This window comes from Psittacula echo (assembly GCF_963264785.1).
Source record: "Psittacula echo genome assembly, chromosome: 5".
Classification (NCBI taxonomy): Eukaryota; Metazoa; Chordata; class Aves; order Psittaciformes; family Psittacidae; genus Psittacula; species Psittacula echo.
Window position 1 is genome coordinate 10,691,484 of NC_137739.1, and position 14,088 is coordinate 10,705,571.

At 68.3% G+C, this 14,088-nt stretch overlaps 3 protein-coding genes across 6 annotated transcripts in view; 2 read left to right on the forward strand and 1 right to left on the reverse strand.

Moving 5' to 3' along the window:
* The window catches only part of LOC308221804 (coronin-7-like), a 36,616-nt gene extending 35,442 nt beyond the window's left edge, over positions 1-1,174 (forward strand). Inside the window, exons 23-28 of one of the 4 annotated variants that reach the window (XM_080619115.1) lie at positions 61-150; positions 250-366; positions 445-580; positions 685-776; positions 862-948; positions 1,039-1,174. In XM_080619115.1, the coding sequence (XP_080475241.1) occupies positions 61-150; positions 250-366; positions 445-580; positions 685-776; positions 862-948; positions 1,039-1,044 (528 nt within the window). In that variant the 3' untranslated portion in view covers positions 1,045-1,174. Of the gene's footprint in view, positions 1-60; positions 151-249; positions 777-861; positions 949-1,038 lie in introns of those variants that run through there. The other 3 variants (XM_080619114.1, XR_013956992.1, XR_013956991.1) reach the window with 3 other exon arrangements.
* A 229-nt stretch (positions 1,175-1,403) lies between these two features.
* PAM16 (presequence translocase associated motor 16) lies at positions 1,404-3,200 on the forward strand. Its single transcript, XM_080619117.1, has 5 exons — positions 1,404-1,511; positions 1,703-1,787; positions 2,283-2,422; positions 2,806-2,871; positions 3,043-3,200. The coding sequence occupies exons 1-5, from the start codon at positions 1,509-1,511 to the stop codon at positions 3,127-3,129; spliced, it is 381 nt and encodes a 126-aa protein (XP_080475243.1). The 5' UTR covers positions 1,404-1,508; the 3' UTR covers positions 3,130-3,200.
* Positions 3,201-5,163: 1,963 nt separating this feature from the next.
* GLIS2 (GLIS family zinc finger 2) lies at positions 5,164-7,704 on the reverse strand (the record flags this gene model as incomplete). The annotated part of the gene is made up of 5 exons (XM_080617954.1): positions 5,164-5,951; positions 6,057-6,175; positions 6,390-6,523; positions 6,933-7,109; positions 7,339-7,704. 5 exons carry the CDS (start codon positions 7,702-7,704, stop codon positions 5,164-5,166), a joined length of 1,584 nt encoding a protein of 527 aa, XP_080474080.1.
* Between the last annotated feature and the right edge of the window lie 6,384 nt (positions 7,705-14,088).

A 14,088-nucleotide genomic window follows, 5' to 3' on the forward strand; every position in this document is an offset into this window, starting at 1 on the left:
TACCATGTGGAGGCACCCTCCATGCACACCTCCCCTCACCCCGTCTTGCTCCATCCCCAGGGTGACACCAGAGTCTTCCTCTACGAGGTGACACCTGAGCCACCCTATTTCCTTGAGTGCAACAGCTTCACCTCCAGTGAACCCCACAAGGTAAGGGGGGGGGGGCACCGGGGCTGTGCTGCCTGTCCCTGACCTCTCCCTGCGCTGCCAGACCCACAGCAGACGCTGCTCACGCCTGTGCCCCATCAGGGCTTTATCTTCCTGCCCAAAACGGTGTGTGATGTCCGGGAGGTGGAGTTCGCCCGGGCGCTGCGCCTCGGGCAGAGCACCCTCGAGCCTGTGGCTTTCCATGTGCCACGTGTCAAGGTAGGTGGCGGGGACCCGGCTGTGTTTTGGAGGGGAGGACAGGAGGCAGGACCCTGCTCAGCACCCCTCGCCCTGCAGAAGGAGTATTTCCAGGACGATATCTACCCTCCGACCCGTGTCTGGTGGGAGCCGGCCCTCGGCGCCAGCGCCTGGCTGTCGGGGGAGGACGGGCAGCAGCGCCGCACCAGCCTAAAGCCAACAGACATGATGCCAGGTGGGTGCAGAGGGGCCGGGCGAGGATCCCCGGGGCCGGGGGGTGTGTAGGGAGTGTCAGCCATGGGGCAAACCTCCTGCCCCACGGCAACGCTGCTCTCCCAGTGAGCCAGGCCCCGAAAGAGGCCCCGGCGCGGAAGTTCGTCCCTGCGTCCGTGTACCTGGAGGAGAAATCTGATGAGCAGAAGAAGGAGGAGGTGGGTGCTGGGGCATCCCCCCTGCCGCGGGGCCTGGGTTGGAGGCGATGCCCCGACCCCACGGTGCTGCCCGGCCTCCCTGCAGCTCCTGAGTGCCATGGTGGCCCGGCTGGGCAACCGGGAAGACCCACTGCCGCAGGACTCCTTCGAGGGGGTGGATGAGGACGAGTGGGTAAGTGGGGGGAAGGGGTGTGTAAGTATGCGAGTGTGAGACCCTCGGGGCCGGTCCCACCGTACCCCTTACTCCACCGGGCCTCCGCAGGACTAGGCCGGACCCCAGCACCCCGCGGACTACGCCGGGGACCCCCGCCCGGGCCCGGCGGCGAGGACGCAGCGCAGGACGAGAAGCCGCGAGGCCCGTCTCGACTGAGGGGAGGCCGGCAGGGACCGCACCAGACCCCGCAGCGGCAATGGGCCCCATACCCGCCGCGGGCAGGCCCCGCTATTAAAGCCGCTGCCGCAGCACCCGTCTCCCACCGTGATTCCAGGGCGGGGAACCGGGGACACGGGAGGCGGGGAGGAACAGGGCACACACGGGCTGGGCACCGGGGAAGCATGCGCGGCGCAGCCCCGCCAGCCATCGGCGGCACCTCCCGGGCGTGGCCGCCAGGGGGCGCTGTCCTCGCCGAGAAGTCTGGGGCTCTCCACCCAGCGCTATCGCCGTCTCTGTAGCCGCTGCGACCTTCGCTCCTTGACCCCGTGACCGCCCGTGGCGGAAGCGGCGGCGGGGACATGGTGAGGGGAGCGGCAGGCGGTGGGGCTGAGACCGGGGCCGGGCGGGCGGGGACAGGCCCGGGCAGGGGGGCAGGAGCGGGGCTGGGCGGGCAGGGCCCCGAGGAACAAGGACGGGCTGGGCCGGGCCCGAGGGGTGGGCGCAGGGCGGAGCGGGGCCCGGCCCGAGCAGTGACAGTGGCGTGTCCCCGCAGGCCAAGTACCTGGCGCAGATCATCCTGGTGGGGGCCCAGGTGGTCGGACGGGCCTTCATGCGGGCGCTGCGCCAGGAGTTCGCAGGTACGAGCCGAGCTGGCGCCCCGTGTGCCCGGCCGGGCATCCCTAGACCTAACCCCGGGATCCCCAGTGCTGCCCGTCTGCGGGCAGGGCGTGTCGCACGGTGACCCTCAGCGCCCGCGTCCTGGCGCTGGCACAGCGGCCGTCACAGGCATCACTATTAGGCTCCGAGACACCCTGCAGCCCCAAAAGGCAGAGCAAGGTGCTCCCTCAGACACGGGAGCTGCAGCCCTTCCCACCTCTGCCTGCCTGCAGCCTGGCTCGCTGTCGGTAGTGACAGTGAATGGATGTCCCCCCCGGTTCTTGCCACCTCCCCAGCAGTGGGGACCTCATCTAGGTGACCCCCATGGGATGGAGGCAGTGGGAGGAGGGCAGGGGGTGAAACTGGGCCTGAGCACCTCGGAGCCTGTGGGCTTTGCTGCCCGGTGCCCTCCCGAGGCCTGGGGGTCCCCTGGGGGCAGTGCTGGGGGGACTCACACCCTCGGTGTCTCCGGGCAGCGAGCCGAGCAGCAGCAGATGCACGAGGGCGTTCGGAGAGGCCCCAGTCTGCTGCCGCCTCCAGGATCATTGGCATCAGCCTCCAGGAAGCTCAGCAGATCCTGAACGTCTCAAACCTCAACCCAGAGGAGATCCAGAAGGTAGAGGCTCTCTTGGAGCTGGAGAGGGATGGTGCTGGCAGGGCCTTGCTCCCCAGTGGCTGCTGCCTGGTGTGGTCCTGTCCGGGGCCAAATTAATCCCAGTCTGAGGTTTCCCTCCCCCAGCTGGAGGAGCGTTCTGGCAGCTCTGGGCATTAGCAGCCCACCCAGCTTGGCGCCTGCGTTTCCTTGGTGGTGCTGCTCAGGAAGGGGATGTGGGACCCGACCAGGAGCATGGGGACCCACCGGGGAGTCGGGCAAAGCCAGTCGTGTCCCAGGATTGCGCTTGTCACCTCCAGCACCACCATGGGGAGTGAGAGGCTATGGGGGTTCAGGGCTGGGGAGAGCAGAGGAGGTGAGTCTGACGCGGAACTTCTGCTTGGCAGAACTACGACCACTTGTTCAAGGTGAACGACAAGTCGGTGGGAGGCTCCTTCTACCTGCAGTCCAAGGTGAGCCAAAGGAGGAGTGGAGCTGGGGCTGCGCTGGCACCCAGCCCTGCCCTCAGCACCTTCCCCTGCCTGGAATTTGGGAGAGCAGATCTGGAACACTGGCATGGACAAGGCAGGGAGGGGAAGGGGCAGCCCTGTCCCTGTGTGTCACCCTGTCCCCATGTCCTGCAGGTGGTGAGAGCGAAGGAGCGGCTGGATGAGGAGCTCCGCATCCAGGCTATGGATGAGAAAGAGAAAAGCCGGAAAGCTGAGACGTGACCCATGCTGCCCCTGTGCGCCATGTCCCTCACCCTTAACTTATAGGTAGCTAATAAATAGTATGTACTCTAGCACCTGGCCTGGTTGCTCTGTGCCCTGGGAGAGGGGAATCACTCACCACCCCAGAAGGGATCTGGATCGGTCCCTGCAAGGGGCTGGCAAAGCTGGGCTTTGCTGGGGAGGAGGGAGGCAACTGGGGAAGAATGGGTGGTCCCAGGGCATTGAGAGCTGCCAGAGCTCAAGGGGCTCCCAGGGAGCTATTTCTGTGGTGGGTTTGAACACTCCTGGCCTGAGCACATGAATACCTCTGTACCCCAGGAGCACCAGATTTGTGCTGTTACTTTTCTCCACTGTGGGCAGGCTGCTGGGATGGGCTGAGGGGCTGAGTGGGACACACTGACACCGCAGCCACCTCCACTTGTGGCTCATCCCACAGACCCTGGCAGGGCTTCACTGGTGCCGTGCTGCTGGCCCAGGAGTGTGGGGACTTGCCAGGGGAGTCAGGCAGAGCAGCTGTGCCCCGATGGCTCCTGTCCCTCTCCTGTACCCCTCCGTCCCCACTGCAGTCTCCTTGCTGCCATCAGTGTGGTCATGCACTGAAACAGGAAGTTACTTCAACTTCACTTTATTGTTTTCTTAATAAACTTCCTCTCCCCTGGACGAATATAGTGTTATAGTTGTTAGCTTATCTCTTACTTCTGCAGTCCTTAAACGCTATGCTAACAGTGATGGAGCCCAACAGGAGAAAAATAAAAACAACCCAGAAACTACGATAGAAAGGCACTTCGAAAACGTTAAAATACTGATGTCCTGGAATGTGCAACAACAAACTGACGAAGGAGCGAGGAGACGTACACGGTACACTGGCCGGGGCGGCCTGGTCAGTGGCCTGTGGCCATGCTGGGACTGTGGCAGCGCCCGGCCCAAGGAGGATGAGGGCAGGGAGACCGGCTCCCTGCGGGGCACACATGACTGGGGGCTCCTTCCAGCATGGAGGGAGCAAGATGAGGGAGACCCCTGCCCTGGTTCAGGGGGAGCCATAAGCAGGGTCCTGCCCAGCAGCGAGCAGTATGTGGAACCCCTCTGCATGTGCCAAGGGTGGCTCCAAGCTCTGGCTGCACAGAAGCCAGACACACTGCCCACTCCTGGCCCTATGGCAGCATCCTGCCTGCCCCAGCACTGCCCCATAACCTGGGGGGGCTCATCTGGGAACATCTCATCCCAAGGAGCAGGCACCCCCGCCAGCTGCTGCCAGTGTGCCATTGGCAGCAGCTCTGCCAATGCCTGGAGTCGTGCCTGCGCTGCCCGCTGCCTGCATGCGGTACATGGTTAGGTATGAATGTAGCTAAACAGGGTGGCTCTGCCCGGCGCGGAGCCAGCGTGGCGAGCGGCACACGCAGCCATGTGCCTTGTCACAGGGAGGGCCGGGGAGGTGGCAGGGATGAGGGTGGCCGTGGAGCAGGGGGGATGCGGGCAGATACCAGGCCGGCAGGTGCCCAGCCAGCTGGGCCCGGCATTGGGGTGCCATGGCAATGACACTGTCCGCAGCCATGCCGGCCAGGCAGGGTGGACGCAGCTTGGGGCTGTGGGAGCTGTTGTTCCCAAGCTGTCACCCCGCTGTCCATGTGGTGAGAGGCTGGAGCAGCCTCCACAGCACCGGTGGTGCCAAGGCCCTGGGCAGGGAAACGCGGAGTCAGTGGCAGCAGATGAGCCCGAGCGGGACCCTGCCAGGGCAGGGGTTGGTCAAGAAATAAATAGCGGTGTGTCCAGCTGCCCAGGCCAGGGGGTACAGGGGGACCCCCGAACCCCCGCCTGCCCCATGGCTGCCCCTGGGGTTTGTGGTCGCAGCCGGCTGTGGATACTGAGGGATTATTGCTTTTCTCAGAAGAGTTCGTTCTTCTTTCGTGGTGGTTAAAAGCATGAACAGGGCCTTTGGGGACTGCAGGGTGGTGGAGGAGGGGGCAATGCCCCCATCCCCAGGGTGCAGGGTCTGCCCACAGGGCCGGTGGCTGGCCCTGGGCATCGTCGGGCCCCTCAATTCACTGCGGCAGGTTTGAGCAGCAGGGAGCTGGAAGGGATGAGCACCCAGCCGGGGGGCAGTGCCTCGGGGCTCCCCCTGGAGCCCACGCCAGCTGAGAGGTCGAGAACGGCCCCAGGCAGCAGAGCCAGGCTCTCAGGGGGCACCCGCGGCCGCCCCGGCTCCGTCCTTTCGCACCTCTCCTTGCGGCTCTCTGCCCCCTTGCCCACCTTGAGTGGCCGCCCCTCAGCCCCGCTGCCCTTCTCCCCCTCAGCCTTGGCCGCGCCGGCCAGCAGCGACATTACGGGCAGCCCCAGCCCTGCCGCGAAGGGTGAGGGCAGCAGAGGGCTCTTGGCCAAGTTCAAGGGGCCACCGTTGAGGGGCAGGACGGGGCCGGGCAGGGCGGGCAGCGCACCGGCAGCCCCGCAGCCCAGGGCGCTGAGGTCAAGTGGGGCCGGAGCCAAAGGGATGGGCAATGCCGGTAGCCCCGGGGGAGCGAAGAGGGCGGCGGGGTTGGGGATCACGAGCTGTGCCCCGTTAACGTAGGGCACCTCTGCTGAGCCCAGGGGTGTTTTGGGAGGTGGGTGGACCTTGAGCATCTCTGGGTGCTCAGGGGAGACAAAATGACCATGGGCTTTGATGTGCTTGCGGAGGGAGCTGGGGTCAGTGTAGCGCTTGTGGCAGCCTGGCATCTTGCAGGAGTAGGGCTTCTCCACGTAGTGGGTGCGGGTGTGCTTGAAGCGGTCGCTCGAGTTGGAGTAACGCTTGTTGCAGCCTTCATAGGGGCAGATGTAGGGCTTCTCGCCTGCGGGACAGCACAGCACTGTGTCTGCTGGGGAGCAGGGCCAGCCCTGCCAGGTCCCCTGTGGGTGTCCCCCCTCCCCACTCCCCCACAATGGCCTGTGCTGACCTGTGTGCGAGCGGTTGTGGATTTTCAGGTTCTCCAGGCGGGAGAAGCTCTTGTTGCAGGTGGGGCAGCGATGCGGCTTCTCGTTGGTGTGCGTCCGGATGTGGATCAGCATCTTGTACCTGCCAAGGTCAGGGAGACATCAGGGGAGAGGGGACAGGGGCATCCAGGTCAGCACCATCATTTGGCCCCCCAGGACACTGCACCCCATGCTGGAGGGGCAGTGACTGGAGACGTCCCCCTGCACAGCACCCACTGCTGGGCTCCTGTTCCCCCATGGTGATCCAGAGCAGTCCCCAGGGACCCCAGAGCCCTCCCAGAGCTCCCCCTTCTCACCTGGCGTTGAAGCCCCGGCCATGGCGGGCGCAGCCCTCCCAGTGGCAGCAGTACCCCGCGTCCTTCTCAGGTTTGACATGGAAGTCATTGACATGGTCCACCAGGTCTTGCAGGAGGTCAAAGAACTGGTTGCACTGTGGGCAGGAGGCGGGGGGTGAGGGGGCCCAGCAGGGTGGGCACCAGGGGGAACACCAGCAGAGCAAAATGTCCCTTTGCATGAATCCCCCAGCCCCACGCCACCCTCCCCTGCATCTCAGCACAGTTCCCAGCTCCCCATCACACCTAAACTGCCCCTGCATGCCCCTGTAGCCCCACATCGCCCCTTAAAGACTCACAGAGCTCTGCCATGGCCTTCCAGCCCCATGTACCCCCAAGCCACAAAATGCTTCTATGTGGCCCCCAACTCCCAGATAGCTTCTCCCTCCTCCAATGCCCCTGCACAGTCTCCCAGCCCCCCCATGACCACCCCCAGCACCACAAAGCTTCTGCACAGCCCCCCTCAGCCCCATAACCCCTCCTCACCCCCCAGCTCTCCCTGCTGACCTTGGACCAGCGGCAGACAAGCTGCTTGGGCAGGGGCAGCTCGGGGGGCAGGTGCTTCTCCTTGCTGGGGGGCAGGAAGGCAGCGGGGGGCAGGTGCAGGGCCCCCCCCGCCCCCAGCGGCAGGAAGAACTGGAAGGAGCTGGGGAGGCCGTCGATGTAGCGTAGAGACTGGAAATCCTGGAGCAGAGCCCAGGGAGGGGGGCGTTGGGGGATGGATGAAGACCCCCAGAGACCCCAGAACACCCTACAGACCCCTCCAGGAGCCACCCTGGGGATGACACTGGGGTCGGGGGGGGCACTGACCCCAGGTGAGCGTACACACTGAGGGCCTGTGTCACAGCAGCCCTGGGCGCGCTGCTGAGGTCAGGCACAATGCCCATCGCTGGGGTCACCCGGGGGGGCACACAGCGGTACTTACGTGGGGGGTGAGGGGCCCAGGCAGGTCCCCGCTGCCCTGGCGCTCGGGGGAGAGTGAGGCGCTGCCAGCCGGAGACTCGGCACCGGAGTGTGGCGAGAGGCTGAGGTCCACCACCGGCACAGCGGCGAAGCGCCCGTCCCGCGGCTCCACCAGCCTCGAGTGTGCCAGGAGGCTGCTGGGGGACGGCCCGGCCCGGCGACTCCCCCGGCCGCCTCCTCGGCCATCCCCGGCCGGCGGGGTGTGCGGGCGCTGGGGAGCGCGGGGCCGGGTGCCGGGGGCACCGCGCTTCTCCCGGGCGGCTCGCAGCTTGGAGATGCTCAGTTTGAGGTCCAGCGGCTCCTCCAGCGAATGCATGGTGCTGGGGTGGGCGCTGTGGGGGACACGCAGGGGTCACTGCGGTGATAGGGGGCACCGGAGCCACCTGTAGCATCACCCCACCCTGGCCCCACAGGGATGCCTGTCGCTGCTCCAGGCTGGAGGCTGAGCAGGCGCTGGTGGCTGCAGTGCTGGCATGGGACTGTGCCGGCCACCCTTCCTTGGGCCCCCCGCAGCGGGCAAAGGGCAGGGCACAGCCATGGCCCCCCTACCGGCCCCTCAGTGTCCCCAGTCTGTCCTCTCCATGTTGCCAACAGCCGGGGCCAACGCAGCCCCTTGGCCAGCTACCAAACCGTGCAGCCCTGGAGCTGCCGTGTCCTGTTCCGCTCCCCTATTCACCCGGCGGTCTGTCTGTATCCACGGGCCTGCCCCAGCGAGGCCTTTCCCAGTGGCAGCACAGGCGGTCGCAGCCACCAGCCCGGCGGTGACCCGGGCGGCCAAGCCCGCTGGCCCCAGCCCCGGAGGCAGCAGCTTCCTCCCCGCCGGGGCCCCTTCCCTGCCGGCCAGCGCCGCTGTCTGTCGGGGCCAGGCTGGGGCTGCCTGCACGCAGCTCAGTGTGGCACGGCACTGCATGGCACGGCGTGGCACACCACAGCACTGCAGGTCTGCTGCCTGTAAGCACACTTCCCAGGATGTGGTGGGGGACCAGAGCCCTCCCATACTACTGTCTGGAGAGTGACAGTCTGCACTGCAGACCACCCTGTGTCATCATACCACAGCTCCCTTCCCCTCCCCTCAGAACTGCTACCCCCATGGTTCTGCTGCTAACACATCTGCAGCCAGCTGAGAACGGGCAGCTTGGGGCAGGAGTGAGCGCCCGAGCCCGATCCGTGGCAGTGCCAAGCCGGTCCCGGCTGTGCGCCTGCGTCCGTCCTCTCTCCCCACCCGCATCGCCCAGGGCAGGGGGAGGGCGGCCGAGGGGCCGTGTTGGGTGGCACCGCGCACCCAGCACACGTGGCACCGGGGGCCCCCCATCTGCCCCCGCCCCGGGGGGCCTGTCCCCCGCCCTGCCCCGCCGGCGGGGCCCCCTGCGCTGGCGAGGGTCCATCCCGGCTTAGACGCTGAGGAATGCAGAGGAGCCGCGGGGGGCATGGGGCCCGAACGGTGGGGCGGGGGACCCCCTGCCTGCACCCCCCACAGCAGCACTCCCCCCGTCATGGCCATGGGGCTGGCCCCATGGGGGGTCCCTGTCGCAAGCTCCCCTGCTCTGCAAGGGGGATGTTTTCCTGGGATCCCCATGGCCACGGGGCCTGCCCCATAGCAAGGTCCCTCCTGTCCAGTGGGGGGTCCCAGCCTGAGCCTCCACCTCCTCCCATAGCAGTGGGGCTTGCCCCATAGCACAGTCCCATCCCTTCTGGCAGAGCCACCCTCCTGAGGCCCCAAAGGTATGGGGCCTGTCCCACAGCAGGCTCCCTGCCCTTCATGGGTTCTCACCCTGCTCCTCACAGGAGGTCCCTGCCCCAAGCCCTCCATGGTTCTCAGGCTCCAGCCAGCCCTCCCCCCATGTGCCCCACAGCGTGCTGGCACAGCTCAAGAGCTGACAGACGGATGGTGGGCAGGGCCCACAGCTGGGATGTCGCACTGGGACCCCCCGCCAAGGAAGCAGGGTAGGGCCCCAGCAGCCCCCAGAGATAGGGGTCCCTCAGGGGGGGCCGGCCAAAGCGTCGGGGATGCTCCCACCATGGTGGCCGCGTCCTCACGTCCCCGGTGTGCGGAGTTTGGGGGGTCCCAGAGCGGGCGGTGCCGGGTGGGGGCCCTCGGGCGGCCCCGGGCGGGGCGGTGGGAAAGGGGCCTCCAGGCGCTGACGCCACGGCTCCAGCGCGGCCCGAGCAGGCGCTGCCAAACCACGCGGCCCCGCCGCCGCCGCCGCTGCTCCTGGGAACCGGCCCCGCTTGGGGCTGCGACACCGCGGGGGCCCCGAGGGGATCGGGATGAGGACGGGGCCAGCCCCGAGGTGGCTCGGCCTCAGCCGCCCCCGCACCTGCGGCCCCCGCGAGAGGCCCCTGCGCTCCCCCCCGGCCTCTCCTGTCCGCGCCAGGCGCTGCCAGCCCGGCTACGGCCCAGCTTCCCCTCCGGCCGCCCAGCGAGCCCCCCCGCCGCGCCAGTTCAAACCAGTCCAGCGCGGCGCAGGGACCGGGGGCTTCCCAGTCTGGGCGGAGGCCGCTGGGATGGAGCCCGGGCGCAGAAGTAGCCCCCTCGCCCGGATCGCCGGCCGGGCTGGTGTCCCCCACGCCCCCACACACTGCCCGTCCAGCCGGCACGGCCGCGGAACCGGGGTGACCCTGGTGCAGCCGATGGGGTGCCAGTCCTCCGGGACACCCCGCCGCTGGCATGGCCGGGGTGCTCCCCCCCTTCAGCCCCAGCTGCGGCACAAAACCCGCCAGGACCAGCGCGGTGCAGGGGGGCCGCGGGGCAGAGACTTCCCGGCGGCGGCGGCAGAGAGGGATGCCAAGAGCGAGGGATGCCAACGACGACGGATGCCAAAGCCGGGCCCTCGACGCTCCGAGAGAGACGGTGACCCCAGGGCTTGCCGAAAGGGTGCGGTGCCAGCGCTGCGAGCAGGGAGAGCTCAGCCCCCCCAGCACGGTGCTGCCGGCTCTGCTAGGGCTGGCAGAAGCCGGCTGGCATCTGCGGTCGGGCAGCTTCTGGAACCCCCGTGCCGGGTGGCATGGGTGCGTTGGCAGGACTTGGCCCTTCCACCAAGGTCTCCACCACCCCTGCTGCCCAGGTCATTGTCCTCACGGCTGCTGGCAGGGCACAGGCCACCATGGGACCTACCATCCCTTCATGTCCCACTGTGGACAGCACTGGCACGGCTGCTCTTCACTGAAACCCAGTGTGTGTCAGGGCTAGGGGGCCACATCCTTCTGGTGGTTCTGGCTTGTCACCATCCCCTCAGCACCCACCACCCCACACCACAAGGGCTGATGGCAGCTCCCAACAATGTCCCCAGGAGTGGCCGTGGCTCCAGTCCCCAAGTGTAGCCGGCGACACAGTCCCCCTTTCCCAGGTGCGTGGCATGGGGGACCCACGGGGATACCAGCGGGGGGCTGAGGCAAGCCCCATCTCTGGGGAGCAGCCCTGCAGCGGTGATGCCACCTATGGCATGCACCCTGCCACCTCTGCCAGGAGACACGGCAGAGCACGCTGGGATGCACACAGGGCTGGTCCCCGTTCACCGGCAGACCCAACTCCGGGGTAGGGGCCCAGGCTGCGGAATGTGGGGACCCGGGTCAGAGGATGTGGTGACAGCAGGCGAGCAGGGTGACACAAAGGCGCAGGGAAAGGGAGGTGGCTGCTTGCAGAGGGGTTTCTCCATGCTGGGCAGGGGACAAGCCCCTGCAGCAGGAGCTGGGGACATCGAGGACAATTTGTGGCAGCCTTTGGCCCCCACTGCTGGCACTTCGCAGAGGGGTCACCCCATCCGGGCCCCCAAACCCGTCGGTGCCAGCACAGCTTGAGCTCAGCCACCCCACATCGGCCCCTCGAGGCCGCGGTTCCGGCCGCCCCCCCCCCCCGCGATGGGGTCAGGGGATGACCGGTGGCACCCGCGGCCGGGATGGGGCTGCCCTGAGGCCCCCGCTAAAGCCACCCCATCGCACGCAGGGACACCCGGGGGGGGTCTCCGGGATTGCCGCTACTGGCGAAGCCACCCAGCGCGTCCCGCCGCAGCCCCCGCCCCACAGCCAAGGTCAGGACACTCGCCCGGGCGCGGGGGGACAGCGGGTGACGGCCAACCCCTGGCCCCCCTCTCTGCGCACCCCCCCGCCACCCACCCGTGTCCTCCGGAGTGGCCCCGCGCTCCCGCCGCTTCCCCCTCACCCCCCATGTCCCGGGGCTGCAGCGAGGACACGTTCCGTGTGTCCCACCCTCTGCTCCCCATGGCGAGGGGGCTGCAGGTGCCGAGCCAGGGACTCCCCCCAGCCCTCCGGGGCAGGTCCCGGAGCTCCCGACGGGGCGGGGAAGGGGCTTCCCAGGAGGATTCTCCCCCCGCCGTTGGCGGCAACAGCAGCATCCTCTTCCTTCTCTTCCCCCCCACACCTCCCGCGGGCACGGCGGCGCGACAAAGCGCCGGTCCCCGGTGCGCGATCGTACCTGCGGCGGGGGCTCAGCGCCGGCGGCGGGCGAGGAGCAGGGCGGGGAGCGGGGCTTGGCGGAGCGGGCCCCCCCGCTGCCGGGCCGCCGGGCCGCTCCGCCACATCTGCAGGGGCTGGGGGCGGGGGCGGCGGCGGGGCTCTGCCCCCCCCTCCCCGGTCCCCCGGGCGGCGGCGGCGGAGGGCGGCGGCGGGGCGGGGGCTCTGCCCGCCGTGATTTATGGCCGCCCCGCACCGACCGGCCCGGCCCCGGCTGCGGGCGGGAGCTGGGCGGGGGCCGTGGCCGGCCCCTCCCCGCTGCGGGGGGCACCGGGGGGCACGGCGGGGGGAAGCGGGGGGGAGCCCCGCCCCGTGTGGGGGGAACACAGGGACACGCGGGGACACCCCCAGCGCAAGGTCACCCGGGCGCTGCGGCAGAGCGAGGCCCCCCCCCGGGGACGTGGCGCGGCGGGGGCAGGATGGGACCCCCAGGGGCGATGCAGGCAGCGGGAGGAGGCGCTCACCAGAGCCTCCCCCCCAACCCCGCACCGGGGCCGCTCGGGGGGGGTCACAACGGGGGTGTGTGGGGGGATCCCCCTCCCCGCAGGAGCAGTGCCGCCCGCCAGCCGCGTGACGTCACGGAGCGCGGGTGGCGTCACGCCTGGCGGGGGCCTCCGCATGACGTCACCCCCGGGGGGGTTGTCCCGGGGCGCCGGGGCCGCGGCTCCTTCCGGCGGCAGGATGTGGCGGGGCCGGCCCGGATGCTGCAGCCCGCACCGGGGGGGCGGGAAGGGGAACTCCCTCCCGGGGCGGCGGGGGGGCCTCGCCCGCGCTGCACACGCGGGTGGCCGCTGCGCGTCCCGCCCCGGGGGGTCCTGCGGGGAGCAGCAACAGGGGGGCACATGGGGGAAGGGGGAAATCAACCCCCACACGTGTTTTTTTGGGGTGCTGCTTTGTCCCCAAAACATTCCCTTTTCTGAGGTTTTTCCCAAAAAAGGCGAGGGGGGAACCCCGATTTCTCTGCCCCCCCCAAATGATGGAAATAGGCTGAGCTGCGTCTTGGGGGTTATAAGGGGGGCGCTTCGATGCCACCCACGGCAGTGGTTACCCCAGTGGGGACGGCGACATGCGGTGACTCTGTGTCCCCAGCCTGGTCACCAGCGCCCATTCACCGGACACCACGATCACCTCCCGTCCAGGTCCCAAAGTGCTCCCCGATGGGGTCCCCAACGCGGGGACACCCCTGTCCCTGGCACACACAGGCAGGAGGCCGGCAGCGCGTCTGGGCATCCCCCCCCGCAGGTGTGGGGGGCTCCGGGGAGTGATGGGGGGGCACGGCGGGGGGTGCGGGGTCCCTTCGCCCCCCTCCCGGGACAGGCGGTCGATGCCCAAACGCTGGCTGCCGGCACCAGCCCCGCCAGCCCAAGGAGTCGCGGGTGTCCTCGCACCGTGGGGTGACGCCGCATTCCCTGGCAGAGAGGCCCCCGTGGAGGGGTGGGCCGGGGCCAGGCAGAACCTGTCCTGCCAGCTCCGAGCGGGGCTGCGCGGGGGAAAGAGTGGGGGGGACCCTGCCTGTCCGGGGGACGTGCCATGCGCAGGGCCCCCTTGCTCGTGTCTCCACTGCGGTGGCCCTGGTCCCACGCAGGCAGTGTGGGGGGTCGGCTTTGGGGGACCCCCACAGACCCCCGGGTGTCCTGCATGGCTCTTGCCAGCCCCGGAGCCCCCCCATCGGCCATGTGACCACCAAATTACTGAGCCCTGTGGCAGCCCCATGGCCCCTGGGGGCCCACAAAGCCTCTTCCCCTCCCCTCCTGGCAGCCCCTGTCCCACTAATCACCCCATAAGGCAGGGCCAGGCTCTATAGCACGCTGTGGGCCAGAGGTGTGGGGCAGAGGAGGGGTGCAGTGCCACAAGATTGCAGAGGGAGCGGGAGCTGCAGGGTCCTGCTGGCAACAGGTATGGGATGGGGATGTGATCAGATAGAGTAGAACAGGATGGGACAGGAATGGGATGGGATCAGAATAGGATCAGAATAGGATAATCGGAGAGGGTAGGGTGGGATGGGATGGGATAGGATAGATAGGATAGGATAGGATAGGATAGGATAGGATAGGATAGGATAGGATAGGATAGGCCGTGACGGGACTATGGCAGGATAGGATGGAATAGGGCAGTGTAGAATGAGGACAGGACGGGGTGGAACAGGATCAGATGAGGTTGGAGAGGGTGGAACTGGATGGCATGAAGACAGGATGGGAGGGGATGGGGACAAGATAGGTTGGGATAGGAT